The sequence below is a fragment of the Tympanuchus pallidicinctus genome, unplaced genomic scaffold, assembly GCF_026119805.1.
Source record: "Tympanuchus pallidicinctus isolate F22 unplaced genomic scaffold, pur_lepc_1.0 scaffold4, whole genome shotgun sequence".
NCBI classification, from domain to species: Eukaryota; Metazoa; Chordata; class Aves; order Galliformes; family Phasianidae; genus Tympanuchus; species Tympanuchus pallidicinctus.
Window position 1 is genome coordinate 12881049 of NW_026294758.1, and position 25106 is coordinate 12906154.

Sequence of the window (25106 nt, forward strand, 5' to 3'; positions counted from 1 at the left end):
TGACAGCAAATTACACCTGAATTTAGCATGCTGATTTGACAGCAATGAAGATCAATTTGATTCTATTTTGAATGATATAGAGGTCTTGTTAGCAGTAAGATATTGACATCTGGAGAGATGGAGAGAAGAACTTGGGAAAGGTATTTGGAGTCAAGACTTCTAAAGAATGATTTTGTAATAAGTACATACAGACTGGCTAGTGGACAATAAAAGAAACTTTTGATAATATTTGAAGGGTATCAAAACGAAGCAGAGAATTTAATATGAGAAAAGGGATTAAGAAAGATAAGTTGAAATGTAAAAAAGCTTTTGAACAATATATTAAGAATTTGTCAGTTATATCTATTAGCTTGCAAAATAACATTTCCAAAGAAAAAAGAATCTGCATCTCTTACTTCGTATAGAGCTGTCGAGCAAGAACACAAGTAATGAGGAAGAGTTCTTCTGTAGCAGAAAATAGATGCATTTGTCTCAACTGCTAACTTCACAGAGTTTATTTTTAATGAATTTTGGGTAAATAAACACTACTGTTCTAGTACTGTGTTCCAGAAAACGAATGTAGTTAGAGAAATGAATTAGTGTGAGCATGCAAGAGAAACAGTACAAGGACTAGCACTGTGTGAGGTGATAGATGCAGACACTGAGGTCTCTGGCAGAATTATTTTTAAATTGCCAGGGCATCCTGCCTCCTTCCTTGTCATGCATCTTGTTTTCTTAGAAATAGCTTATATGGATAAAAAGTGTTCTCTCCATTATTGTCACCTCAGTTTCTTTGTCTGTCATTCTTCCAATTACCCTTCATTGTTTTGGGGTTTATTAAGCTGAATGGGATCGTAAGTTGTGATTTCATTAAGGCTAGCAGGACAACCAGTTCAAATGATGCTCATCTAGATGTGTGGTGGCCACATCTGTTTTTAAGGAGTAGTTTCTGCTGATATGAGTTCATTTGATTTCAAAAATCATCTTCAGATGCTGTAAAAAGAGCTTTACCATATATTCAGTGCATAAGAATATGTGCCTCTTCTACTGTCTGAGCCTGAAATTCTCAAGTAATCATCATGTGTCAGATTTATTGTAAGCAAAGAATACCGTTCTCTTGTAAGCAAAGGATACAGTTTTCTGAGGCACTGAAAACACTAGAAAAATGAGACTCAGGAACTAAAGCACTGCTACTTTTTATGGAGCCTGGAAACATAGTCAGAAAGTGCATAGAGGGTGATCCTGTATGCAGAACTGCTCTGTAAACCTACTTGAGATGTGCAGAAGGAAAGAACATGACTTTTGTGGTGCTTCTCTTTCCAGTCTATGCAGGTGGGCTCTGCAACTGTTTGAACTACGGTAAAGAGAATCATCCCCGCTCTCTCCTCGCAGTGGCACACAGAAGAGCTATGGAATCTTTTCAGTTTTAAATGTTTTTTAGGAAAGAATTTCATATCATGTGTGCATCTTTTGTAGGATCAGTACAGCTTTCTTACAGTATATTATGAACATATGCTTATACTGTTCAATTTGAGAGCATCTGAGGTTCCAGACTGAAAAGGTATGTATTTGTGAGTCTGTCTTGTGCTGGTAGCTGGCCAAAGATGGGAGCTGTGTCTTAGTCCTTATGTTCAAATTCCTGTGTAATTATTTTAAGCCCCTGATCTGCTCTACATGCCTGACATACAGTAGAACTTCCTGCTTGGTGCTCCTATGAGATCCTACAAAACTACTCTACCTTGATGCATGCACCTGTTCACTCAATTTCTTTTTTTTTTTTTTCTTTTTTTTTTTTTTTCAATTCCTTTTATATTCTCAAATCATTAGTTAAATCCATTGTACTCCCTGTTTACCTCAACTGAAAAGAAGTGTGTTTTCTGCATGTTCAGGAGAGTTTCATCTCTTAGAATGTCTTCTCAGAATCTTGGTTTCAGAAGCACTGTTTTCAGTGGGATTATGGTAGCCAGATTAAGGCTAGCAGAATGAGGCTCCATCCAAAGTTCCTTCTTTCTTAATCAAATGCAAGCTTCTAGTATGCAGAATTATAGAAAAAGAGCATGAAGCCCCTGGGGCAGCTTGAAATAAGTTCTCTCAGAGATACACTGTTCTGGTCTCCTCCAAAAGAGTTCTTTTTTCACACTCTGTCCCCAGTCAGAGGGTAAGGGCATTGCTTGGTGAGATAACCAGAGGAAAAAGCTTATTAGAATTCACAAGGGATGTTCTTTTGCGATTACAGTCTGATATTGCCTAAATTTCTCCTGGATGCTCAACTTCACTGGAAAGCTACCAGAAATTCTTTATCTCCTAAAGCTCCTTCCATGAAAGCATGGATGGTGGCATCAAGAAGTTCAGCACATTCGTCTGTTTAAATCTCGCTCATGCTAACATGACTGCAAGTCTGTGTTTTGTCTGCTTCCAGTAATTTTAACAATGCATATTCAGATTTCCCAGCAACAGGATGTAGAGTGGATGAGAACAATGAAAACAAAGAGTTGTTTGCACTGCTGCATATGCATATGCTACATGCATCCCCTAAACTAATTTATTACCTTCATATTTTGCTCTCTGCATTAAGTCCTTATCTCCTTAGTGTGCTTTTTTTCCCCAGTTTAAAACGTTAACAAGAAAATAAATGATTTTATGTAGTAGTGAATTCTTTACACTTGTTTGATAATTTCTAACAGACTCTATAGCAATTTTCATTCATCTAATTGTAAAATCCATTGCAAATACCATTCATTATCTGGAAAAGATACGCTGTGTGGTTGACTTCCAAATTATTCCAATTCAAGTCTTCAGGGTCAAAAGTTAAACTTTCAAAACTTTTTCTGTGTTTCCTAATACTCCTAAGAAAATGTTTAGTCTTATTACTTGGCTAATTTCCTTGAAACTTTGAGCTATAGAAAGAGGGTTTGTTTAAACAGCTCCAGACCATGCAAGTATTGTGTTAATATGGATGACTTTAAGAGGAGTAAACTGTGTTCCAGTAAAAATATAGCAATAAAATTTGCAACCTTCAGTTCTTCTTTGATCATTTAAATTCTTTGGGATTTGATTCCCAGCATTGCAAATTGGGTCAGTAATTGATAGTTCATTGTACTGCTGTATAATTCATGTTTTTTGCAAAACCACAGCAAAAGCATGTCTGCCTCCTGGCAAGGGTGAAAGGACCGATTAGGCAACAGGAACTTCATATCACTGAACTGCTTCTTCATACTGAGCTTTTACAGTCTTGGCAGAGCCCAAAGCCAGAGTTTGTAATCCTGGCTCAGCTGTTCGTGCATCAACAGTAACTGACTGTAGCACAGAGCACAAATAGAGGTATTTAATCAAAACTAGAAGAAATAGGGAAGGAAATTAGTGCATTCCTCAGAATCCTTATAAAATAATTTGGTCAATTGTTTCATGCTAGATACTAAAAATTAGTGCTTGTGCAGACTTATGGGTATGAATTTCAGCTGTGTGTGGAGAGCACAGATAGGAAGGAGGCAAAACTCCTCGTTCTTGAACATATTATGATGGAACTTGAGTCTCTGAAGGTATTTCCTACAATTTGCTGCCTGAGATGTCTGTAATCTTGCAAGTGCCGTAAGGAAAATGTATACAGGGAGAACAGTGGTATTGTCTGAATCAGAGATCCTAATAAGTCTGTGAAATGCATCTCTAAAAAATCAAGTCATAGGAAATGCAACCAATGTGATATTTTTATGGACAATTAATGCCAACTAATCCAACTAAATTTAAAAGGTGATCTGTCTTCATTACTCTATGCTTAATTAAGAGCCTGAATTTCTCACAGTGTCATCATTAAAACAAGCTACTATTTACTAGACCAAGAAAATAATTACATTTTTAGTATGGGAAATCTGCCACAGTCACATTGAAGTATTATTGCATAGAGCTGTAAGTTAAGGAATAGTTTGTGGTTCAAGTCTAGTAAACCCCAACCTAGTACAACTCATCATTGGCTGAGCAAGCGAACGTCATTTTCCAAAATCTTTTTTATCATTTTGGATTATTTTTTGTGCACTATGTGTTGTCAGTGTTCATCTTGATTAAAACCAAAGTACAGTTCTTTCTGTTCTAAAATGAACCACGTGAGATGAAAAATATTATGTGGGAATGAATTGGTAGGATGAACACATGCAAAGATTTTCAACACATTTTTAGTTGAAATAACTACATTCCTGTTGGAGATTTTCATTTACTTTAAAACTATGTTTGTCCAGGCTGGAGTATTGGTTCCAATTACTGTTTCTTAAATACTACTTTAACATATGAGTATATAAGGAAAGGTATGTTGGATTTTTTATTTCTATAGTGTGCATTATTATTATTCTCATTAGTGCAGAAGTTCAGGTGACTAATGTACTGAAATGACTGGCTGAAAGTAAAAGCTCGTTTTGGAAATGGCTATTTCCTAAATTGGAAATAATTATCAGTTTATTGTTTACATCTAGACTCTCTTTAGTGTTCTACCAACAATGGAATGCACGTTCAGCATGTTTGAGAGAAGCTGAAGAGTCTGAAAATAAAGACTGTCCCATCACAAGTAGAATGACTCATCTGTTCACTTCTGTGACAAGAGGACTCAAAAACAAATTTAACTTACCATTTCTATTTGTTGTCTAGCAAATGTATAAAATCAATGAGTTTCTTGCCTTCACACATTAGACAGCTTCCACTGTACAGTGATGTTAAAGGGAAACAGCAATGGCTTTGAATAAAAAGCAGAACATTTTAAAAAGCTCAGATGCAAAGGAGAGTATTATCTGCATTTCACTTTTTGTAAACGTCTGTAAACATGCGACAGGATGAAGGAAAATGGCTTTAAACTGGAAGAAAGTAAATTTGGGCTAGATAAGAAATTCTTTACTGTGAGGGTGGTGAGACACTGGAACAGATTGCCCAGCAGTGCAGTGGATGCCCCTCCTGAAAGCATTCAAGGCTGGATGGGGCTTTGAGCAACCTAGTCTAGTGCAAGGTGACCCTGTTTATAGCAGGGGGGTTGGAATGACCTTACATGATCTAAAAGGTCTCTTCCAACCCAAACCATTCTGTGATTCTATGATTCTATGTTACTGGAAATGGCTCGTTGCTGTTGCATTTTTCCAGATGAAATTCTTAATCATCCCAGTAACCCTCACCTCATGCATGACAAGAGGTTGACAGACTGATACTGGGTAATGGTAGCAACTTCAGTGCTGCATCAAGCAAAATGCGTAGAATTGATAAAATAATCCAATGAGATGTGTTTTTTTGTCTGTTTCCTGCAGATCAGGATGAGGTGCAGTATGTTATGATATTCATCAATACTGGATGTAAGATTTTGCTGAACAGTGTAACATACCATTTTATTTTGTAAGCCTGTTTTAATATCTCTTCTCAGAAATTGGGTATTTAAATTTGCGGGAGGCCTGACAACTTTTTTGACAATGTATGTGGTTTAGTCTCTAAACCAGTCCTTTATGAGGAAGAACAGAGTACCTCTTACGAGAGGAACAATGCACAACAAATTTCAAGAAGGACTGTAAAGCATGCTAGCCATTTCATGTGTCACCAATAGGAAAAATGATGTATGTGGACAAGTATAATTAGAACCCAAAGCCTTAGTTTCCCAATTTTCCTTAAAATTTCTTTGGTTCTGTATCTAATATGTATCTTGCATTTGGTTGAAAAACATCCAGAGATCTCCCAACTGTTAACAGATGTAACTGTCTTCAAACACATAGATTATTCCTAGGAAATATCAGCAAGAATATTTCCTTATGAAATTTACTCAGTAGCCTCCAATTTCAGGTAGCTCAGAATTAGAGGTACTCCCCTTGTGCTGCAAAGGACAGCTGTCCCAGAAGGGTCAAGTTCAGGAGGTCTGTGAATTGTGGCTTTTTCCTTGGAGTTCTTCTAAGAGATGGGATGTTGCAGGATGTGGTGAACTGCTGGAGCCCAGAGTCTGTATGGATAACTGGGCAGTTTCTTACCAAAACTGGCTTCAAGATGTGTTGGAAGAGTCTTTCCCAATCTCATGTTTAAGGTTGTATTATTTTTCTCTTGAATTATCAAGTTGGAATTTGGCCTTGCAAAATATTCATTACTGCAGTATGCATTGCTTATTATTGTTTTTTTGTTTTTGTTTATTTGTTTGATTGTTTTTTGTAACAAAAGTCTTTCCAACACTTGTCTGTATGATTTTTCCCAGTTTTTCTTTTCAATAGAAATCTCAACAAATATTCAGGTTAGGGTTGTCATGATCATTGTTCATTCTCAGGGTTGGATGGTTTTTTTTGTACATTTGTCTGGTTGTCGGTTTGGTTTCGGTTTGGGATTTGTGTTGGTGGTGGTGTTGTTTTTGTTTTGTTTTTTAAGATTCTCTTTCCCATAACTCAAAGAAGTAATATTAATGCATTACCTCAGCAAACTAGTGGTTCTGGAACTTGCTTCTTTATTAAGGGAGTTCACATTTGGACAGCGTAGCAATACATCATCTATTGGATGTTCTGCTAGAATGTGGTGTACATAACCTTTAAAACCTATTCCTGTCACCTAAAGCTGCCTATTCTGTAGCTGGCCTCAATCCAGCTTCTGATTTGGACCCTCACTGGGTTTATGCCAGCCAGCTACTGCTCCCATCAGAGGCCATCAGAGGCAGTGCTTGGATTTTTCTATTTGGACTGCTGGAAGACGAGGGTGGAAGCAATAAATGAAAGGCATGGAGAGGCCTAGTGGGAAAATAGGTGTTTTTGGCACTTGTTTGGGACAAGCTGCATAAGGCACTGCAGCTTAGACGCACATATGCAATGTGGCTATTCTAAACTTGTGCCAATAACAACTTGCTTTTATTACGTAGAATGATGTCTGTTCTCCTCTCTCCAGCAGCCACCTTCAGGCACCGATGCAATTTTTGTCCAAACTCTCATTACTCCAAGTGATCCTCAGGAGACATATGCATTTCTTTCCCTCGCCTGGATTTGTAACACTTCAATATTCACCCTTCATCCGTATTAGAATTGAAGTAGGGTTTCAGATCATGGGGTGGACAGAGTGGAGAGCCCTAAAGGCCATTCCCATAGTGAGGGAATACTGTACAAAATTGTTTTCTTTTTTTTTTCCTTAACATATTCTATCAGCATGGTGGTTCATCAGTTTCACACTTTGTGGAGGTCAGTCAGGCAGGGCAGTATCTCTGAGGGAATTTGAATCACTTAGGGTTTTCTCTTTAAAGAAAATAGTCTTTGACTTCATTATCCCCCTTATTGATTAAATTCTAACTCTTTTCCTTGCATTGATCTGAACTATTCAACAGAGACATTTTCTATAGAGTTTCTGTATTTTCAGCCAGCAATTAAAATTTTAAAACAGCACCTTTTAGTTAAGCATATTCTGTGAGTGGTTTTAAGGAATGGCTAGTTTTATCACACTTTTGTTGTCTAATTTGTGATTACTGACACTTAGTAAACACACAGAAATGCTGAAAATAAATGACTCAGTGTGTGCAAGTAGAAACTTTCTGTCCTTGCCTCCCACTCCAAGTTTGATTCAAACTTTAAGAGAATTGTCCTGAGTGTTCATGTTATTCCATTTTTCATCCCAGTCTGTAGCAAGGGTGTTGCTTTTTTCCCCCTCTCATATTTCTGAAAGCAGTTATACAGAAATCTCACTAGAAGTATATTCTTTCAATATTTTCTACTGGATCTTGTGGCCTTAGGTCCGGGCAGTTTTGATAAGCCTTCAATCCAAGTCCAAGTCTTCTGAATCTTCTCATTTTGATAATAAGCAACCACTGAAATACGTCTGCAGCAAGCAAAATAACATCTTAGAATACAAATTGTATCTGGAAGCATGAATATTTTTTTTCTTCCATGCCTTTGCAACAGCTGTATTAATCAAATAAGTATTTTATTCTTTGTGTCTTGTCTACCAAATCTTTCTTCTGTCTGTTAGTTCACTTCCTGTCATGAGGTAGGAATCAATTAAATGTATTAGTAAAGCTTTTGTACAGGAAAGAATACAAGTGTTTTAAGTCTGGAACAGAATCTATTTCTGTAGCACTAAGCATCCTTGAGCAGCAAATTATATTGTGCCCAGCAGTGGCTTTATATTTGCTGTGTTCTGCCCCTTATGTCCAGGGACATACGTGTTTTAATTTATTCCCTAAACAGTTCCCTAGGCTGCAAACTTAACACATTGCTTTTCTTGTTTTTTTTTTTTGTTTTGTTTTGTTTTTTTTGTTTGTTTGTTTTTTTTTTTTTTTTTTTTGTTGCTATCATTATTATTGTTATCTTGTTGTTATAGGAAAGTTTTAATGAAAAAAAATGTAGCGACCTTCACTACCCAATACTAGTTATTAATACTAGTTCTATAAAGATTTCAGGAGGTGTGGCCAAACTATACATAATGGTATATGAAGAAAACTTATATACCATTATTTATAGTTTGGCTACACCTCCTCTGTGCCAGAGGAAAGCAGATAACAACATAAAAGGCATAGATGGCACCTTGACGCTCACAGAGTGGGAACTGGGTGAAACAGTTGTGCCTGCCAAGGTTTTGTATCTCTACCAGACCCCTTCACATTGGGTCAGTCCCATTTGTTGTCCCATGCTGTCCTATCTTTCATAAAAATTAATGTACCAGGCACCACTGTAAAAAAACAAAATCTCATTCCCTCAGCACAGAATTAAAACAGTGGAATATTTCCTCCAGTGGATCCAATGGATCATTATGATTGCTGTGTACTTACTGTAAGCTCTGCAAAAAGTTCATCTGCAGATCAGGTTCGCTGTTATTTCATGGAATATTTGAAGCAAACACATGTAATACTCAGCCTCCTCATGCATCCAGTCATCATTAGCTGTTTTTCACCATCACTAGGAACTTTAGCTGATAAGCCAAGCAAAGCTGATGTACAGACCAGTCACTCTTTGCTGTTCATGAAAGGCCTCTTGGCTCTGTGGAGCTAACTCTTCCAGGTTTAGATGAAGCACACATGAGGAATTGTGTTGTCAGTGTCACTACATGCATCACACTTGAATTGTTTGTATGAACAGGATACAGACTGCATCTCCTTTGATGTTTTTCATAATCACAAAGCTTGTGTGACTTGTGTGTGTGTATAGAGTATTAGCATCAGTGCTAGTGTTGCAGGCTAGTCTGCATATTTTCTGCTAATGAAAGGGCAGTATTCAGAATAAACCTAATGACTCCCCATTGTTGTTGTTTTTTTATTATTATTATTTCATTGTATCCTCCACAAAGGAACATTTCTCCAGCCTAGGAAAACAGAAATGGTTGATAAAATTTAAATGAATGCTCTTAATAGACCTCTGAAATTTCTAGCAATCCCTTGCAAGGATCTCAAGGTTGTTGTATTTTTTTTTTTCACTAGTAATATCCAGAAGTGCAAGATGATTCCCTCCTTGAAAAATTTCTGTGAAATAAGATAGAATTTTATTGGTTCGTTGTATACTTTTTCAGCATTCTGCTGTTTTTCTGTTTCCTTGGTCTCATTGCATTCTCAATGGAAATTGGCTTGCAGTCCTTTTCTTCATGAGTAGGAAAGGCGTAAACTCTGAAGAATTACATAAAGTACGAAACTTGACAGTTTGACAGTACCAGGCCTTCACCATAATCACTTTCATCAGTTCTCACCAAGTTTAGAATGAGCTCTTATTACCATTGCCTGAATAGCTCAATGCATTTACCAATACTGAGTATGAAAAGGTAGAAGGGATTCCTCTTTATATAGCAGATGGCAGAAAGCTGGTTGATAAATCATTTTTAAGTTCATGTTGATGATTAAGCAACCTCACTAATAAACAAGCTTTCCAGTTTGCTTTGTACTAAGTATCTACTTTACATCATGACTTCTGTAGGGATCTTTGTCAAATATTTTATAATTTCATTAATTTTTATATGCTATCACAATTCAAAAATGTGAATAAAATCTATTTTTCAGTATCTGTTAATTCTTCTGTTGATTCTCCTGTACACTTTGCATTCAGAGAGACATTTGAATGGATGCTGACAGTACCTGACAGAACAAAGCAGAAGCAAATTTTGGATACAGACTATGAAAACAATCCACCAGCCCATGCTGTTTTGGAACTCATACAGGTTTGTCGTGTACAGAGAAGTTGTCCAAAGAAAAATAAAGTCAATGGGGAAACTCCCATAGATTCCATTAGGTTTTAGTTATTATATCATTACCACATCTTTTATGACCAGATCTATAATTGTTAGCATGCAAGAGTATATACAATACAGTCAATTGCTCTGCTGCATATTGCTGATGATAAAACTCTTGTGAGGAATTGCTGGTGATTAGGAAGGTCTTGTGCCAGCAGTGTCACAGAGGGAGCAGCAGCACACCTTCCACTGCTGCTGGAGCAGCAACAACAGAGAGGAAATTGTCGCCCTTTGATGTGTCCTCAGAGCAGCAGAGCATTGGTAATTCAATGTGCAAACCTTTAAAAAATGCCAATTAGTTAGCCCAGCTCTGCTCTGTGCAAAGCAGATTTTATTAAAAGAAGAGCTAAGTTATTTTTTAGTTGAAAATTCAAGTTTCTGAAAAATTCTTTTGTTTTAATGATACCAGAAATGCTTTCTGCCTGCTAGATTTATTGGGAAGCTTTTCAAACAGGCATTTTTATTTATTAAAAAAAAATCAGGGAAAAAAAAAAAACCACAGCTTTTTAAATCGTATGGTCCTCTAAATTGCATCCGTTTGTATTATCCGTAGTGTTCATTCTGATCATGAGAATTTATGTAAAGGCTGAGGAAGTAATGCACTGTATTTTAGATGGGAACTCTCTTTTCTCCCCTTACTCTCTCTCTCTCTCTCGTAAAGACAGTGTATTTCAGGCAAAAAACAAGTTTCCAAATGTAAAAACTGCCAAGATCTTAATTAGCAGAGGACAGTGATTTCCATATGATGCTGGAATACAAATCTGCTATAGATTCTGTATTTTTTTTTCAGGAAAGAAGGATGGAGGTGTTAGGTGAGAAAGCGTACCTGAAAAATGGGCATTACTCATTTCTTGTTTCCTGATACTGTAATGTGGACAATACCAGATGGGTTTCAAATAAGTGTATTACCAATGACAAAAGATACAGTTAGAATTGCATTTTCAGAGATTCATCTGTGTAGCACGCTGGCTTATTTACACAAGCAGCATCTGTTTCACACATACAACATTATTAATCTACTTTTTGACTTGCATCCATGTTCTCCTAATAAAATCCCAGCTGCCCACCCATTCAGTGCTCCCTTTTTTCTTTGTAAGATAAAAAGTCCTTTAAAGGACAAAAAGGCAAGCCACCTAAATTTGTCAACAGCACAGCATCAGCACAATTATCAGTGCCCTTTACAGACTACAGTTCTATAAAGCTTATAAAGCTTTATAAAGTTGTCTGAATGCTGGTTTGAACCAGACCAATACAAGAAAATGTTGCTGGAGCTATTTCAGGTGTACAGTAATGTATCACAAGATAAGTTAAAATCTGATTTAGGCTGTTGACCTGAAACAACTTTGTGCAGAATATCAATCTAATACAATTAGACTAATATATTAGTTTCAGATCTATTTTGTCACATTTCATTCCCCTGTTTATCCCATTCTGTGTTTTCTGCCATGTTTTTCACATTTCTGTGTATTACATGTGGAAATCCTTGAAGGTTTTTGCTGTCAGAGATGCGTGTGAGCTGTGGGGCCAGTTTGTGACAGAGACATATGCTGAATGTTGTCAAATCCATAGAAACATACCATAACTCAGGAAATCTCCGAGATACAATCAGTTGGCAACTGAAAAAGCACTTTGCATGCTTCAAAGAGTGTCTGTTTTTAGCCATTGTTGGAGACAAGGTTCTGGGCTAATTTGGATTGACCCAGGGCAGCTGTTCCTACCTTCTAACAGTCTGGCAAATTATCTTTTTCATTATCTGTTTCATATTGGCTGACATGGCCTATTTCTTCATTCCAGGAAGGCACTTATTTCAGTCCAGTTCAGGCCACAGTGACCAAAATGTCAGAATGTTTTTTGCTATGATGTGTGTGAAATAGAAATTGCAGGTGTCCAAACTGAGTGCCAAGTTAGGCAGGTGCTGAGCAGGCTTGGAGTATGAAATATAAGGTGGTCTCCCAAGTCACAGTGTTGGGCAATGGGGGCTTGGCTGTCTGACACTAGCACTGCATACTCTCAGGATTGCATTTGTGTGTTTGTTTGGTAGTATTGAAGAGCCTGAGAGTCTCAGGTGACCTACAGCCCTTCTGAGACCCTGCTCCTAATTCCTGGTTGACTAAGTATCTCTAAAAGCCTCGAGCTGGAGAAGAAGAATCTGGCAGATGGACTGATGGAATATGGGCTCTCTGAAACTGGGCCTATATTCATGGAAAAGTAGTAACTGAAAAATTCCACTCAAAATGTAGGGCTGGCTACTGTCTTTCAGCCCGCTGTGCTCATTAATCCATGCCTTCTGCTGGTTGTCTCGGTTCTTTTCTCATAACTGGGATAGGTGGCCTGCTAAAGCAGAAGCGTATCTTGACTGTTCACCATTTTGCATCCCCTCCATTTGACCTCTGTAGACAGATCTTAGCAAGCCCAGCACAGCCATGGCCAATTAGGATGTGCTTTGGAGTTAGAAGCAGTTAGGTCTCCAGCTCTATCACTGCAACAATAAGGGATGCACAGATATGCACGAGTGAAATGTGAGTGTCCCTTAATTCTCTTACATGCATGAAAATTGTTCTTCCAGAAAAGGAAGTCTTTGAAATATTAGGGCTAAAAAAGGTTTTTGTGACTTTGAACAGTTAAAAAAAAAAAAAAAGAAAAAGAGAAAGAGAAAGAGAAAGTGAAAGTGAAAGAGAAAGAGAAAGAGAAAGAGAAAGAGAAAGAGAAAGAGAAAGAGAAAGAGAAAGAGAAAGAGAAAGAAAAATGAAAAGAGAAAGAAAAAAAAAGAGAAAGGAAAAGGAAAAGAAAAGGAAAAAGAAAAAGAAAAAGAAAAAGAAAAAGAAAAAGAAAAAGAAAAAGAAAAAGAAAAAGAAAAAGAAAAAGAAAAAGAAAAAGAGAAAGAAAAAAAAGAAAAAGAAAGTAAAGAGGTTTGTTATAAAGAAAAAACCCAGTTAACATAAGAATTTTTGTGAAGGAAGCACACAGGGCCAGGCAAGTCCTCTTGGTTAGGTGGGATTTTGTTGTTTTTGGAGGTGGTACAACCCTTCTTTAAAATCTTGTAGTCTAGACTCTTTCACAGCATTTATCCATCAAGTAATGACTTGGCTTTTTGCTCCATTGTTAAGTGTTCCTGGTAAAGTACTTAGTGCAGATATCACCACCAAGGCAGACCCCAAGAGTTAGAGTGGATGGAGACCATTTGGGGTTTTAGAGCAGAAAAATTGACTTTTGAAGAGACCGGAGTTCATGTTTGTTGTCTCTGTCTTACAGCAACCACATCATGGGCTGCAGATGATTCCTGCTTTTTTATAGTAATAGATGATATATTTTGACAGTGGCTTCTTTACTCCGCCAAATAGATAGGCATTTTCATAGATGTGCAGTATAGCTGGAAAGGTTACAAGACATCACTATAGGCAGAGATTTGATCTTAAATATAAAAAGTTTGAACTTCTGTAAGAGAATTGTGAATGAATCCAGATCTGTGCTTGATAGAGAGCAGGAGGAACACAGGACAGATTGAGTGGGAGTTCTGAGAAAGGAAAAGACAATTCTCATTATGAAAATAATTTTATGTTCAGTAGAGACCTATTAGAAACCTTTGGAGGAGGGGGAAAGCCTGATACTTTGTCTGCTCTGCTATAACTCGTAAATTGGAACCTGCTCCTAGTTTAATTCATTGCTCATATATTTAATGAGAACTCACTACAGCACTGTCTTTCTAGGAGCTAATTTTGTCATAGGTTTTATCTAGCTCAAACTGGTTTTCCACAGTAAACCGCTTGAAATAAATGATTCAAAGCCTGCTGTGCAGATCTGCAGATAATAGGTAATCCAGGCAATAATTCCTTCTGCCAGTACCCAAGTATATATGCACAAATTGTTCAGCAGGAAGAAAAAAGGTACTTAATTTAGACATGGGAGTGTTTAAAATACAGTTTTTAAGATGACATCTGTGTACTCTTACACCCTTCAGATAGCTGGATCATTTTAGCTGTACCTAGCTATTTTATAAAGATATTAGACTATCCAAGTCTGAGGTTGAAGAGAAGACCTTTCATTGTATGAACGCTGGACTAACCCATTTCTCTGCAAGAATGACCATATTTAATTTTACTGGTTTATGATATTGTTAAGGTTGCTTATGTGGTGGTCAATGTAAAGAGTAGGCCCTGGGGAATTGTAAGCTGAGACCATGGTTCAAGAGAGTTTCTAAGCACATGCTTAACTTTAAGCAAGTGTTTAGAAGCTGATGAAGTCAGTGGGATTTAGACAGCCACTTAGAACCTAATATCGGAAAGGAGATGAGAGGACATGAAAGATTTCAAGTGCAATTTAGGTTTCATTGTTTCTGAGTTTCCTTTGGTTGAATGCCTTATTTTTGTGATTAGATTCAACACAGTTTTGCAGGCTGTCATGACAGTGGAAATCATCAGCATGGTATTATTACAACCAGAGCAAAGAGCCAGCCCATGCTTTGACTGGAAGGATAGGTCCCAGAAATGGAGGCAGGCTTGGAACAGCAGGTGGAGGAGAACAAGGACACGTGTTTCTGTGTGAGAAGCTCATTCAGGAATTCTTATTTGCCCCCTTTGGCCTTTCATTACTGTTCATGATCACCCTAGGGCAATAAGTAAGAGGAAAGAGAGAAGGCAGTGTCAGAGACTTCACAGTCTGGAAAAGGGTGATGACACAGTTTAGCCATTGCTGGTGTTATATAAATGTATATGTGATAAATAGTGCTTAATGACTATGAGAAATGGCTTCTCACATTTGCCAGAAAAAATCACAAAGTACTGGATTTATGAAAGGCCTTGACAAAATTCCTAAACAAACCAAGTTTTCCTTTACTGCATGAACTTGTAGTTATGATTAAGAGATTTGTATTTTTTGCCAGTGAAGGCTGTGGTGCTAGCGTGCTGCTCAAGCTGAATGCGGCCTAGTTTATCTAAGCAAGAGGGAGTTTAAGTGGAAATGAGCCACAGAAATGTGTGCCACTTGTCTAAAACAAATATAGTTTAGGCTTTTCCTTTCAAGTGACATCTATTATTGCATTTTTAAGTAGATCTTTGTTAGTAAGCATCTGCAAGTGTGTTTGATTAGACAAAAAGATCCAGGGCTATATTTATCTTCCTAAACTCGAATGTTCTTTTCAAAGAAGGGGCTGTACCTACGCCAACTGAAGTTAATTAGAACTTTGAAACGGAACGGAAGTTCCTAAAATAGTGCTGTCAGAGTTGTTCGTTTACATGATGTGTTGTCTGCACAGCCATTTTAGACATTGCGTGGGGTTTTCTGGGATCTTTAGAATTATTATTATTTTTTATTTTCAGGACTAAATGGATGATAGAGCAGAAAATGAAAATGATTTTGAGAACTCATCCATGCTGGTCATCAGTATGTCAAAAAGAGAGAGATGGTTTTCTTAGCATAGCAGATTTGTTTGCAAGCTTGTTCTTGCTGCAGTAAATGTGTCTGTTTCTACCATAGTTTAGAGATTCTCATTTGACTTTTCTCCTTTTGAAAGACTCCAGAGTGACACCTGAAGAAAAGAACTCGTGTAACTTAAAACAAAATTGTCCTCTTTTTTCTAGTCTGTAGTTCTAGAGAACAAAGAAGGGCACTCACAAGAGCTTAATATAGGGTTTAGCAGTTGTCCTTCTTTCAAATGTTATGCTTTATGTGTTGTGCTCTTCAAGAATTACAGACGTAGCTCAGTCAGCATGGTTATGATGAGCACAGGTGCAGCTGCAGCTTGGCTTGCAGCCAGAGGAAACTTATTAAAGAACATTGATTCCCTGGCTGAAAGTTAAATTCCTAGTAGCTGCATTGGAAATATTCTTCGTTTACAGTATAATTGAACAATCTTACTGTTATTATTGTTTGTCTGCTGACTTCAACTGTGTCTAGACATTTTGTTTAATATGCTGAATGTGTGAAAATGCCACACATGGAAAATTCTCTAAGAGGGATGGAGATTATATTCCTTAAGCAAGAAATCTTTATTTTTTTCAGTCTATGTTCTTTGTTTAACATGCTTCTCTGTCCTCTCTTAATTTGTTTTGGGGCCAGCTTCCGCTTGGGCTGTGGTGATGCCTGAGGCCCCTGGTCTCTTCAGATGATTGAAAGTAGCAGAAAAAAGTATATTTTCAAATTCATATTTAAAAAGATTTGTTTGCACATAGTTTTCTTGATGCATCTATAAATATAAGAGGCATTTTCTCCACCTCCACTTCACACCATTTCTTCCACTTTTCATGTCTCAATTTTCCTCTTTTCCACCAATAGCTGTAGGCAGCCCATGTGATGACCCCCTGGGAAAACAGTTTTTCGAGACCAAGGTTTTACATATGCCCACAAGATCTTTGAGGTTTCACCCAGATCTGTGCACAAAGCTCCTTTTATAATCCTTCTTTATTAATGACTGCTGATGAGTACCTTTCTTCTGTAGACTTTCTGTGTAAACGGAGCTGTCTTCACCCAGACAGCAGACTGCTGATAAATCAAAAAATCCAAGCCTTTCTCGGGGTGGGCTAGGCGAATCATCTCCAGAGCAAGAATGTTGTTCTCAGCTTTTGTCCTGTCAACCAGTGCTGCTGCTCACTAGCATTTAATGTGCATCACCTTTGTTTCACAGTTTATGTTATAATGACTATCAATTTTCTGTTTATGTGCTACTGCTGCCATCTATTTTTATGATACTGAAGAAAGTATACATCAGATTATATCCCATGTTAATATGCACTCATGAAGCCTTTGTGTTTTTTCAGATTAATGACAGGAATGAACCATTAAACCTAACAAAGGAGAGACATACACACACCAAGTCTTTCAGCCTTTTCCTTAAAACAACAACAAAAAACTGCACAGCTGGGAGAGCTGAAATCTCATTTTAGTAAAATGTCAGCTTTTGACTGGAAGTGGTTCTTTGAATTACCAAGAAATACGGGGAAGATAATGTTGTGGGTTAAGGATACAAGTATGGCTCTTACATTGCTTAATTTTTTTTAGGAAACTTTCGAAGTACCTGTGTTAATTTACCAAATTTGTTGCTCTTTTCCAATCCCATGATTGTTGCTTGAGAACAAAATCTTCATAAGCATGACCACAATGTGATGCACTGAGGGCAAGCAAGGTGTGCACATTGGCAAACATATCTCTGAGCAAGAACCTTTCATCCTTCTGGCAAGAATTACCTCAAGATGAGCAATTTTGCTATGTTGCAGCCTCTGACCTGGTTTTGCTTCAGAGCAGCTACAACTTGTTTGATCCTTTTACTACTAGGAAGTTCTTTTTAACCATGTCATTTGTAGCAGTCACATTAGAGATTATTTTCTCCTTCAAACTCCTGCAAAAACATTACCAAGTGGAATTGGCTGTGTATTGCAGCAGAACTGATGTGCTGATTTTCTCTGGGGTCTTTGTAAACTCGGGAGCAATTCATCACGTGTAACAAATGGGATTGGTCCATCCGTCCAACTGCAAAAAAAGGTGTTGCTTTTTCTCCCTGGCTTTGCAAAACCATCATGCTGTTACTATACTGCTTAGTTAAGTGCTGTGTTGCATGTCTTCTGTTTCTTATGGCTCTTACTCAGCTGTGGAAAGAAATATCAAGTAATGTAACCACTTTCTTCCAAATCTTGGGCCAGAATCTCAGCTGGTGTAAGTCAGCAGAGCTCCACTGACATTATTAGTGCTATAGTGATTCACACCAGCTGTGGATCTGGTCTACTGTCTCAGTTTATGAAGGGCTTGAACTAAATGTCAGGAAATATGAAATGATCTCTTAGAGTCAGCAGTTCTCCAGATGTGTTAATGGAGTTTAAGTTTACCAGAAGGCAAGACTTCAAAAAGTGATCCAACAGAAGAATAAACTTTCAAGAAGAATGCCTTACTTACAGGCTTTTTGGCAACACAGGGCTATACAATTCACTGCAATTTAAAGAAATTAACTATGTTACGCATCAGGGTATGGAAATAAAGCTCCAATGAGAACTGAGGATGACTGAAAATAATTTCACAGCACAAAGCAAGCTGTTGGCATGTTGTGAATAATTGCTATGCAAATATGAATCATCCAGTCTTAAAGCCAAAATTAAGTAGCTTATGAACTTCATACAAGGAGTCTAATGCTTCCACTTTGCAAGTGCAGTTGGGTTTATTCATAAGCATGGTATTACAACTTCTGGAAATCAAATGAGGACCATGTTGTTACAAGAACACAGAAGCTTAATAGTTCTAGCTGTGCAATGTTAAAACCCACTAGCGACTTGGCTTACAGATGGGCTTTCAAGTCTGGTGTTGAAAACAGTTAATTTCCCCAATGAGGATGGAATTGTCACTGACATTACTGTTCTTATACACTTTCAGGCCTACTTTTCACAGTCAGAAAATTCTGCAATAGGCAAAACCTGAAAGTTAACAAATCTGGGGTTTCAGAACTCTTACCATAATGCTATGGCATATGGACAGTGAAAAATTTCTAAGCTACTCTAAATATGACCTCCAGTATCTGAAATTTGTGGTGGTATAGAGATTTTTCGTGGCCTAAATTGTTTGCTGGTGAGATCACTCTGAATTAATTGATAGGAGTGCTGCTGCACTCTATGTAGTTTGCCTTTGTTCTCACTGAAGACGTGTCACTTTAAACCAGCCCAGAGAGGTGAAAGAAATGCACTCTTTCATTAGCTAAATCAAACATCAGATCATGAGTTATACTATCTATACTTAAAAAATAGGATACAAATGAGTTGCTCAATGGCAATGAGAACAATACAGAACGATCTGATCCTGCTGACCAGAGGTTGCTGGCTAAATTGAATCTGGCAGGATTTATTCGTGTTTAGTGTAAGTGACTTTTGATATCACGCCCTTGATGTCACTGCATACTTTTAAACTATGTATTCAGATATGAACAAAGGAGTTTTGAAGAGTTCATGGAAGAACCAAGTTAGATTTCTAGAGAAAGTCATGATCATAACCTAAAAAAATGGTATGTTGAACTTAAAACAGTTTGCAGAACTAGAATGACAGAGTGGTGAGAAAACTCTTCTAAGAACTAGAGAGCTTGCAGGAAGGAAAGACATCCCAGATTCAGCGTTCAGTGGGTTTTAATGATTCCCAAGGACTACAGAGGGTTCACCTCCAAAAGGAAATAATTCTTCAAGTCCACAGTGGGAAACATAGTGAGAGCTACAAACTTCCAGTGGATTGATAAACTTGAAAGGTAAGAAGCTATGAATCAGGTAGTAGCTGAGGTCTTGGGAAAATTAATACTTTTGGAAGACTGCAGTGTTTTTTAAATTTTCTGTTCCCTGGAGCTTTCCTGTAAGAATGGGAATTTGGGAAAACTTGGTTCTGAATCTCTATAAAGCCAGATTACAAAGCAGCAATCAAAAGTCCTGATTTTACTTAGCTATATTGGCAGCTGTGGAGTAGTTGAAGGTTTGAATTAGTCTAGAAATTAAGATAGCTTTTGAATGCCTCATTGCACTAAGCCCTCATATGGCAGCATTTCAGTGTAACACTTTCCATCATGTCTATTCTTCCCATCCTGGTGGATCAAGTGTTAGCCTTGGTAATATAAGATTTTTTTACTTCTGTCAGAATTACACCAGTGGAATATACCTGGGCACAATGCCACCAATCCTCATGAATTTCCAACCAGCATAAAACCTTGAAGTGTAAGCACGTCAAGTCTGTTCCCTGCTTCCTATACCAATTCCCTACAGTCTACTGTGAAAAGGTTTAAGAGATTAGCTCCAATTTTCAAAGCTGCTAGTGATACCACCCTGGAATGTCACATCAGTGGGAAATCCAGTAATTAGTAATTCTCTAAAGCTGCAAAACAAGTTTGTCTGTGCAGGATTCAAAGATTTTTTTGTGGATCCAGTCTACACATACTAATTCTTGTAGGGATTGGAAGTTGTCACAAATGTAATCTTCTGTGTTTGCCAGCGTGGTTTCTCACCTTTGTTTTCTTCCGCTCTGCAGTTTGGTGTCAGGCTTGCAACCACAATGGAGCTTTGAGACACCTCAGTATGAATCTTCTATGCCTCTATGCCAATCTGATGGACAGCAGACCCATGCTTAATGCCAGGGTAAAAAATAAAAAGCAGTTAGCTGAGCAACATCTGATATAGAAACAGCAGAACAGGTTCCTCAAGATTTTTTCTGCATTTGATTTGTTCTCCCCTGCTCACTGTATTGATCTGGTGGCTGAAATGATCATTCTCAGGGTCTTGAAAGTTGTAAGAAAATAACTGAAAGCTTGATATTTATAAACTGAATTTCATCTGTTTGTTTTGCCATTGCCATTTCAGCACATATCTAGGTCTCTTACACATAACACTAACAATAAATCTCAAAACACACTGTTAAACGGGCACCCTGACAGTGCATACATTGGATTTGTTTGTATCTGTATCTGTATTTATTTCAGATCTGTTTCTTTGCTTTATATTTCCAGACCTGATCTCTCCTCACATAAGACAGCAGGAAAGCACTCCCCGGATGTGATGTCTCTTGAAACACTGGAAAACACTTGTGAGCCAGAGGACCTCTTTGATGACATCTAGCTATGTGTTGGCTGAGAAACTGAGAGACTGGTGCTGCACATCATGTTGAGATATAAAACTAAAAGGCTTTGTTATACACTCAGCTGAAATCTTTATGGTATGTGATGACATATTGCTCTAATCCTCTTGCACTGCCCTTATTCCCATCCTTCACTGTGCGGCTGCAGATCCCTTGGTTTCCTAAGGCTTTGTTTGTGCCAGCCTTGAAATCAGTTCAGCCTCTATGCAGAGCTTTTATCACATTTATGTGGGAAAAGAGAGCACGCTCACATTTTTACATCATGACAGTCTTTGGCTGCTGACTGTATCCAGGATCAACTGTTTTTCAGATGTCCCCAGTGAATCATTCAGACAAAAGGAAGACTTAAGGATACCACTGTACTTACCTTATATACTACCCCATTCCTGAGGAGCTCAGCTTAGACATGGTCTAGCTAATTCATCCTTGACTTTAAATGAGATATATATCTTTCAAAAATGAAGTATCCAAAGAAGCTACATTTTTATTTTATTTGAAGATTCTTTATAGTATTGTACGTTACAAGGTACATTCTTGCATTTGGGAATAAGTTTAAGACTGAATCTATTTTAAGCTTCTGTAGAAACTCGTAGCCTTTAAAATTGATGTTTTCATATTTCATGATTTTTCCTAATTATTTTTCTAAAACAATAAAATGCTTTCTAAAAAGGCCTTGGTTTTGGTTTTATTTCCTCAGGCAATCTATGAGAAAGGCACCACTTACCAAAATGAAGTAATGCATAACCTCTTCCTGACTAGTGTTGATGCATTCATTTAGATTTAAGAAGTTAGCAATGTGTATTTGCTTTCAGTGGTTGACAAGTGTGTAGAACTAAGATTGTACATCAGGTTTCTGCGTTGCAATTTTAAAAGCTAGAATCAATTTTTATTAATTATTATTCTTCTGTCAAAGAAACAGGAGTTTTAAACTTGAATAATTCCATTGAAATCACCAAGACTGTGCAATATAGTTCCACTTCTGTGTTCTATGGCTTGCAATGAACCCTGAAACCACTTCATATTTTTAAAATACCAGTTTATTTAGGCCCTGATCCTGTCAAAATTCAATCCTATACTTAACTAAAAAGCACCCATGTCAGTATTTGCAGAATCAGGGACTCATTTAAAAACCTAAATGAGGATTTGGGAATATTAAAATTAAGTATTCTTTTCTGAAAGGCATGGTCATAGCATTTTAAATTCACAGAGGTCTTTGGGAGAATGTTATAAATCACACAGTGAAAACTTGAATGGCCAAAATATTTTGCTTTCTACATAGACTTTGTGCCTGAGAAATGACAGGACCACAAAAGGCCTATTCATACACTCATTCAGAGGTATTGCCTGATTTAAAATCTTCCAGTGCTGATCTGACAATGCTTTCAACAAAAACTTGTATATAGTTGCAATTTTAAGGTGAAAATTTTCCATGACTTAACCTGAAATAGAAGAGCTGGGTTTAATTTTGCCTGCAGCAGAAAATGAAGATGAATAGAGTTGAACATCCTGCAAAATTTTCTTTTCAAGAAACTGTTGCTTTCTAATCGTAAAGAGTTAATTAAAAAATAGCAAATATTACAATCAGCAGGTGTAGTAATCCTGTTAGAATACTTATTACTTTATCTTTTCTCTGAGCCATGAATCAAAGCAGTAATTCTGTAGAAAACATTATGATGGTGGACGTACCTTGGACTGAAAACAGACATGCCATCTAGTTAGAGTAGCCATGATATAGAGCCAGTTTCCCATCAGCTAAGTCAGTTTGTATACACTAGAACACCTTCTCTCCATCAAAAACCATTTGCAACCTGTCAGTCTCCACAACTGTGTGAGACTGTGTTAGTGAAACGCCCCTTTTTGAAGAATTTGTGCAAGAAGCTGCAGCATTTTTGCCAATGAAGTTCCACAGAATCTTAGAATATCTATGGCTGGGAGGGAACTCAAAGTCCACCCATTTCCAACCTCCTGCTGTGGGCACGTTGCCACCCACTAGATCAGGCTGCCCGGGGCCCCATCCAGTCTGACCTTGGATGCCTCAGGGGATGGCGCACCCATGACTCTCAGGGCAGCTGTGCCAGTGCCTCAGCACTCTTGGAGCAAATAATTTCCTCCAAATGTCTGATCTAAATTTCCCCTCTTTTAGTTTAAAGGCATTCCTCCTTGTTCAATCTCTATCTACCTATGTAAAAAGTCGATCTCTCTCTTAGGTTTTCTTTAAGTACTGGAAGGCCACAGTGAGGCCTCCCCAGAGTCTTCTCCCCAGAGCTAAACAATACCACTTTCCCCAAAATTTTCTTCATAGAAGAGGTGCTCTGATTGTCCTCTTTGCCTCTGGATCTCTGGATCCTCTGGACCTACTCCAATAGTTCCACGTATTTCTTGTGCTGGGTCCCCAGACCTGCACTCAGTAGTTGATGTTCCCCAGGGTACTGGTGGCAAATAAACAATCTGACAGAATTATTAAATCTGCCAACTGAATGCAGCATTTTGCAGTTGTCTTTAGGAAAGACCCTCTTACTATAATGCCAAAATGAGCACATATTAATTGTGAGAACAGAGGTAGTATTACAAAAACTACAGAAGAAGAATGAAACTTCTTTACAATGCATATTTATCTGCAAGTGGTGGAGATATCCACTTTATCCACAAACTCATTCATCCCAATGCACTGAAATGGGCCCAGTGGCCTTCTTTGCTAGATATTATGGTATGCTGCCGTTCTTGGTGAAGTCTCAGTGTAAAGCTGGAATCTCTGCAATTCCTCCACGCTCATGGAGCTCTTGTGGGATATTTCCAAAGCTTACAGAGCAGAAGGGTTCCGCTGTGAGTCAATATACAGTACTACTCTTTCTAAATCAAATATAATGTTCACCTTCTTCACAATGACATGCTCTTGCAAACTAGCATAATTTTTAGAGTCTTATGTACAGAGATATGAGATAGTCATTACTTTTCCTTTCTGTGGTTGTGTAGTTGACAATTTCCCAGTGTGTTTTATAAATGACATTTCACCTTACCGCCTTGCACCTTATTTTTGGAGCTGATTTCTCTAGTTTGTCAAGATGATTTTGAATGCTTATTCTTTCTCAGTTTGTTACTTTTTGGTACTTCAGTGCCAGGTTGCTCATAGCAAATGAAGTATCGTGGTTTTATGATTTTTGGTTATTGGTATTCCACATCATAACATCATGTAGTGCACTGGAAGTTAAAGTGTTAATGCTCCAGTTCTGGGTACCTGTCCCAGAAGAGAAGAAGAACTACATTCCCCAGAAGACTGTTCGCTGTTTTGTTATCTGCTCAAGGGGAACAGATACAAGGCCTTTATAGGTCATCTGACCTGTCTTCTTCGTCAAGTTCTATAATACTATGTTGTATTATAATATGTTATCTTGCATTCTGATACCGTATTTAGTAAATTAGTTTGTTTCTCTTCAGATTGTTGCTGCTGTTTTAATTATTTTTGGGTCACATGTTTCCCTTTTCCAGAGGTGCAGATTTGCAAAATCCTCCACCCCCCTAGTCATAGAACTAGGCAGAACCAGCCTGTAAACCAATGACATGTAGTAAGCTCCCTATTGCTGATATGCACACCATTACTGAAAACACTGAATATTTATGACAAAGAGTTTGGGAGTGTCAATTAAAAATTCAACCTGAGCTGGCAATGTCCTCCTCCAGCCCAGAAGGCCAATGGTATCCTGGTTTGCATCAAGAGAAGTGTGACCAGCAGGTCGAGGGAGGTGATTGTGCCCCTCGACTCAGCTCTTATGAAACCCCATCTGGAGTGCTGCATCTGATTCTGGGGCACTCAACACAAGAAAGACATTGAGCTGTTGGAGTGCGTTCAGAGGATGGCCATGAATCTTCATGATCAGAGGACTGGAGCACCTCCCACGCAGTGACAGGCTGAGAGAGTTGGGGCTTTTCAGCCTGGAGAAAAGTAAGCTCTGTGGTGAACATATAATGGCCTTCCAGTACCCAAATGGGCTCACCAGAAAGCTGGGGAGGGACTTTTTATATAGGCATGTAGCAATAGGATGAGCGAAAATGGCTTAAAACTGGAAGAGAGTTAATTTAGGCTAGATATCAGGAAGAAATTCTTTATTGTGAGGTGACGAGACACTGGAAGAGGTTGCCCAGTGAGGTTGGTGATGCCCCCTCCTTGGAGGCATTCAAAGCCAGGCTGGATGGGACTATGAGCAACCTGGTCTAGTGGGAAGAGTCCCTGCCTATTGCAGGGCTGTTGACATAGTCTGCCTAGACTTCAGCAAAGCCTTTTATATGGTCCTCACTAAGTTTGCCGATGACACCAAGCTGGGAGGTGGTGTCGATCTGCCTGAGGGTAGAAAGGCCTTTCAGAGTGA

The 25106-nt window shown here is 38.0% G+C and overlaps 1 protein-coding gene across 3 annotated transcripts in view; it reads left to right on the forward strand.

Annotated features, from left to right (window-relative positions):
- Positions 1-21411, forward strand: part of XRCC4 (X-ray repair cross complementing 4) — a 175648-nt gene extending 154237 nt beyond the window's left edge. For all 3 annotated transcript variants that reach the window (XM_052700530.1, XM_052700531.1, XM_052700532.1), the window contains one exon: positions 20615-21411. In XM_052700530.1, coding sequence (XP_052556490.1) covers positions 20615-20723 — 109 coding nt within the window. In that variant the 3' untranslated portion in view covers positions 20724-21411. The remainder of the gene's footprint in view (positions 1-20614) is intronic.
- Positions 21412-25106: the final 3695 nt, after the last annotated feature.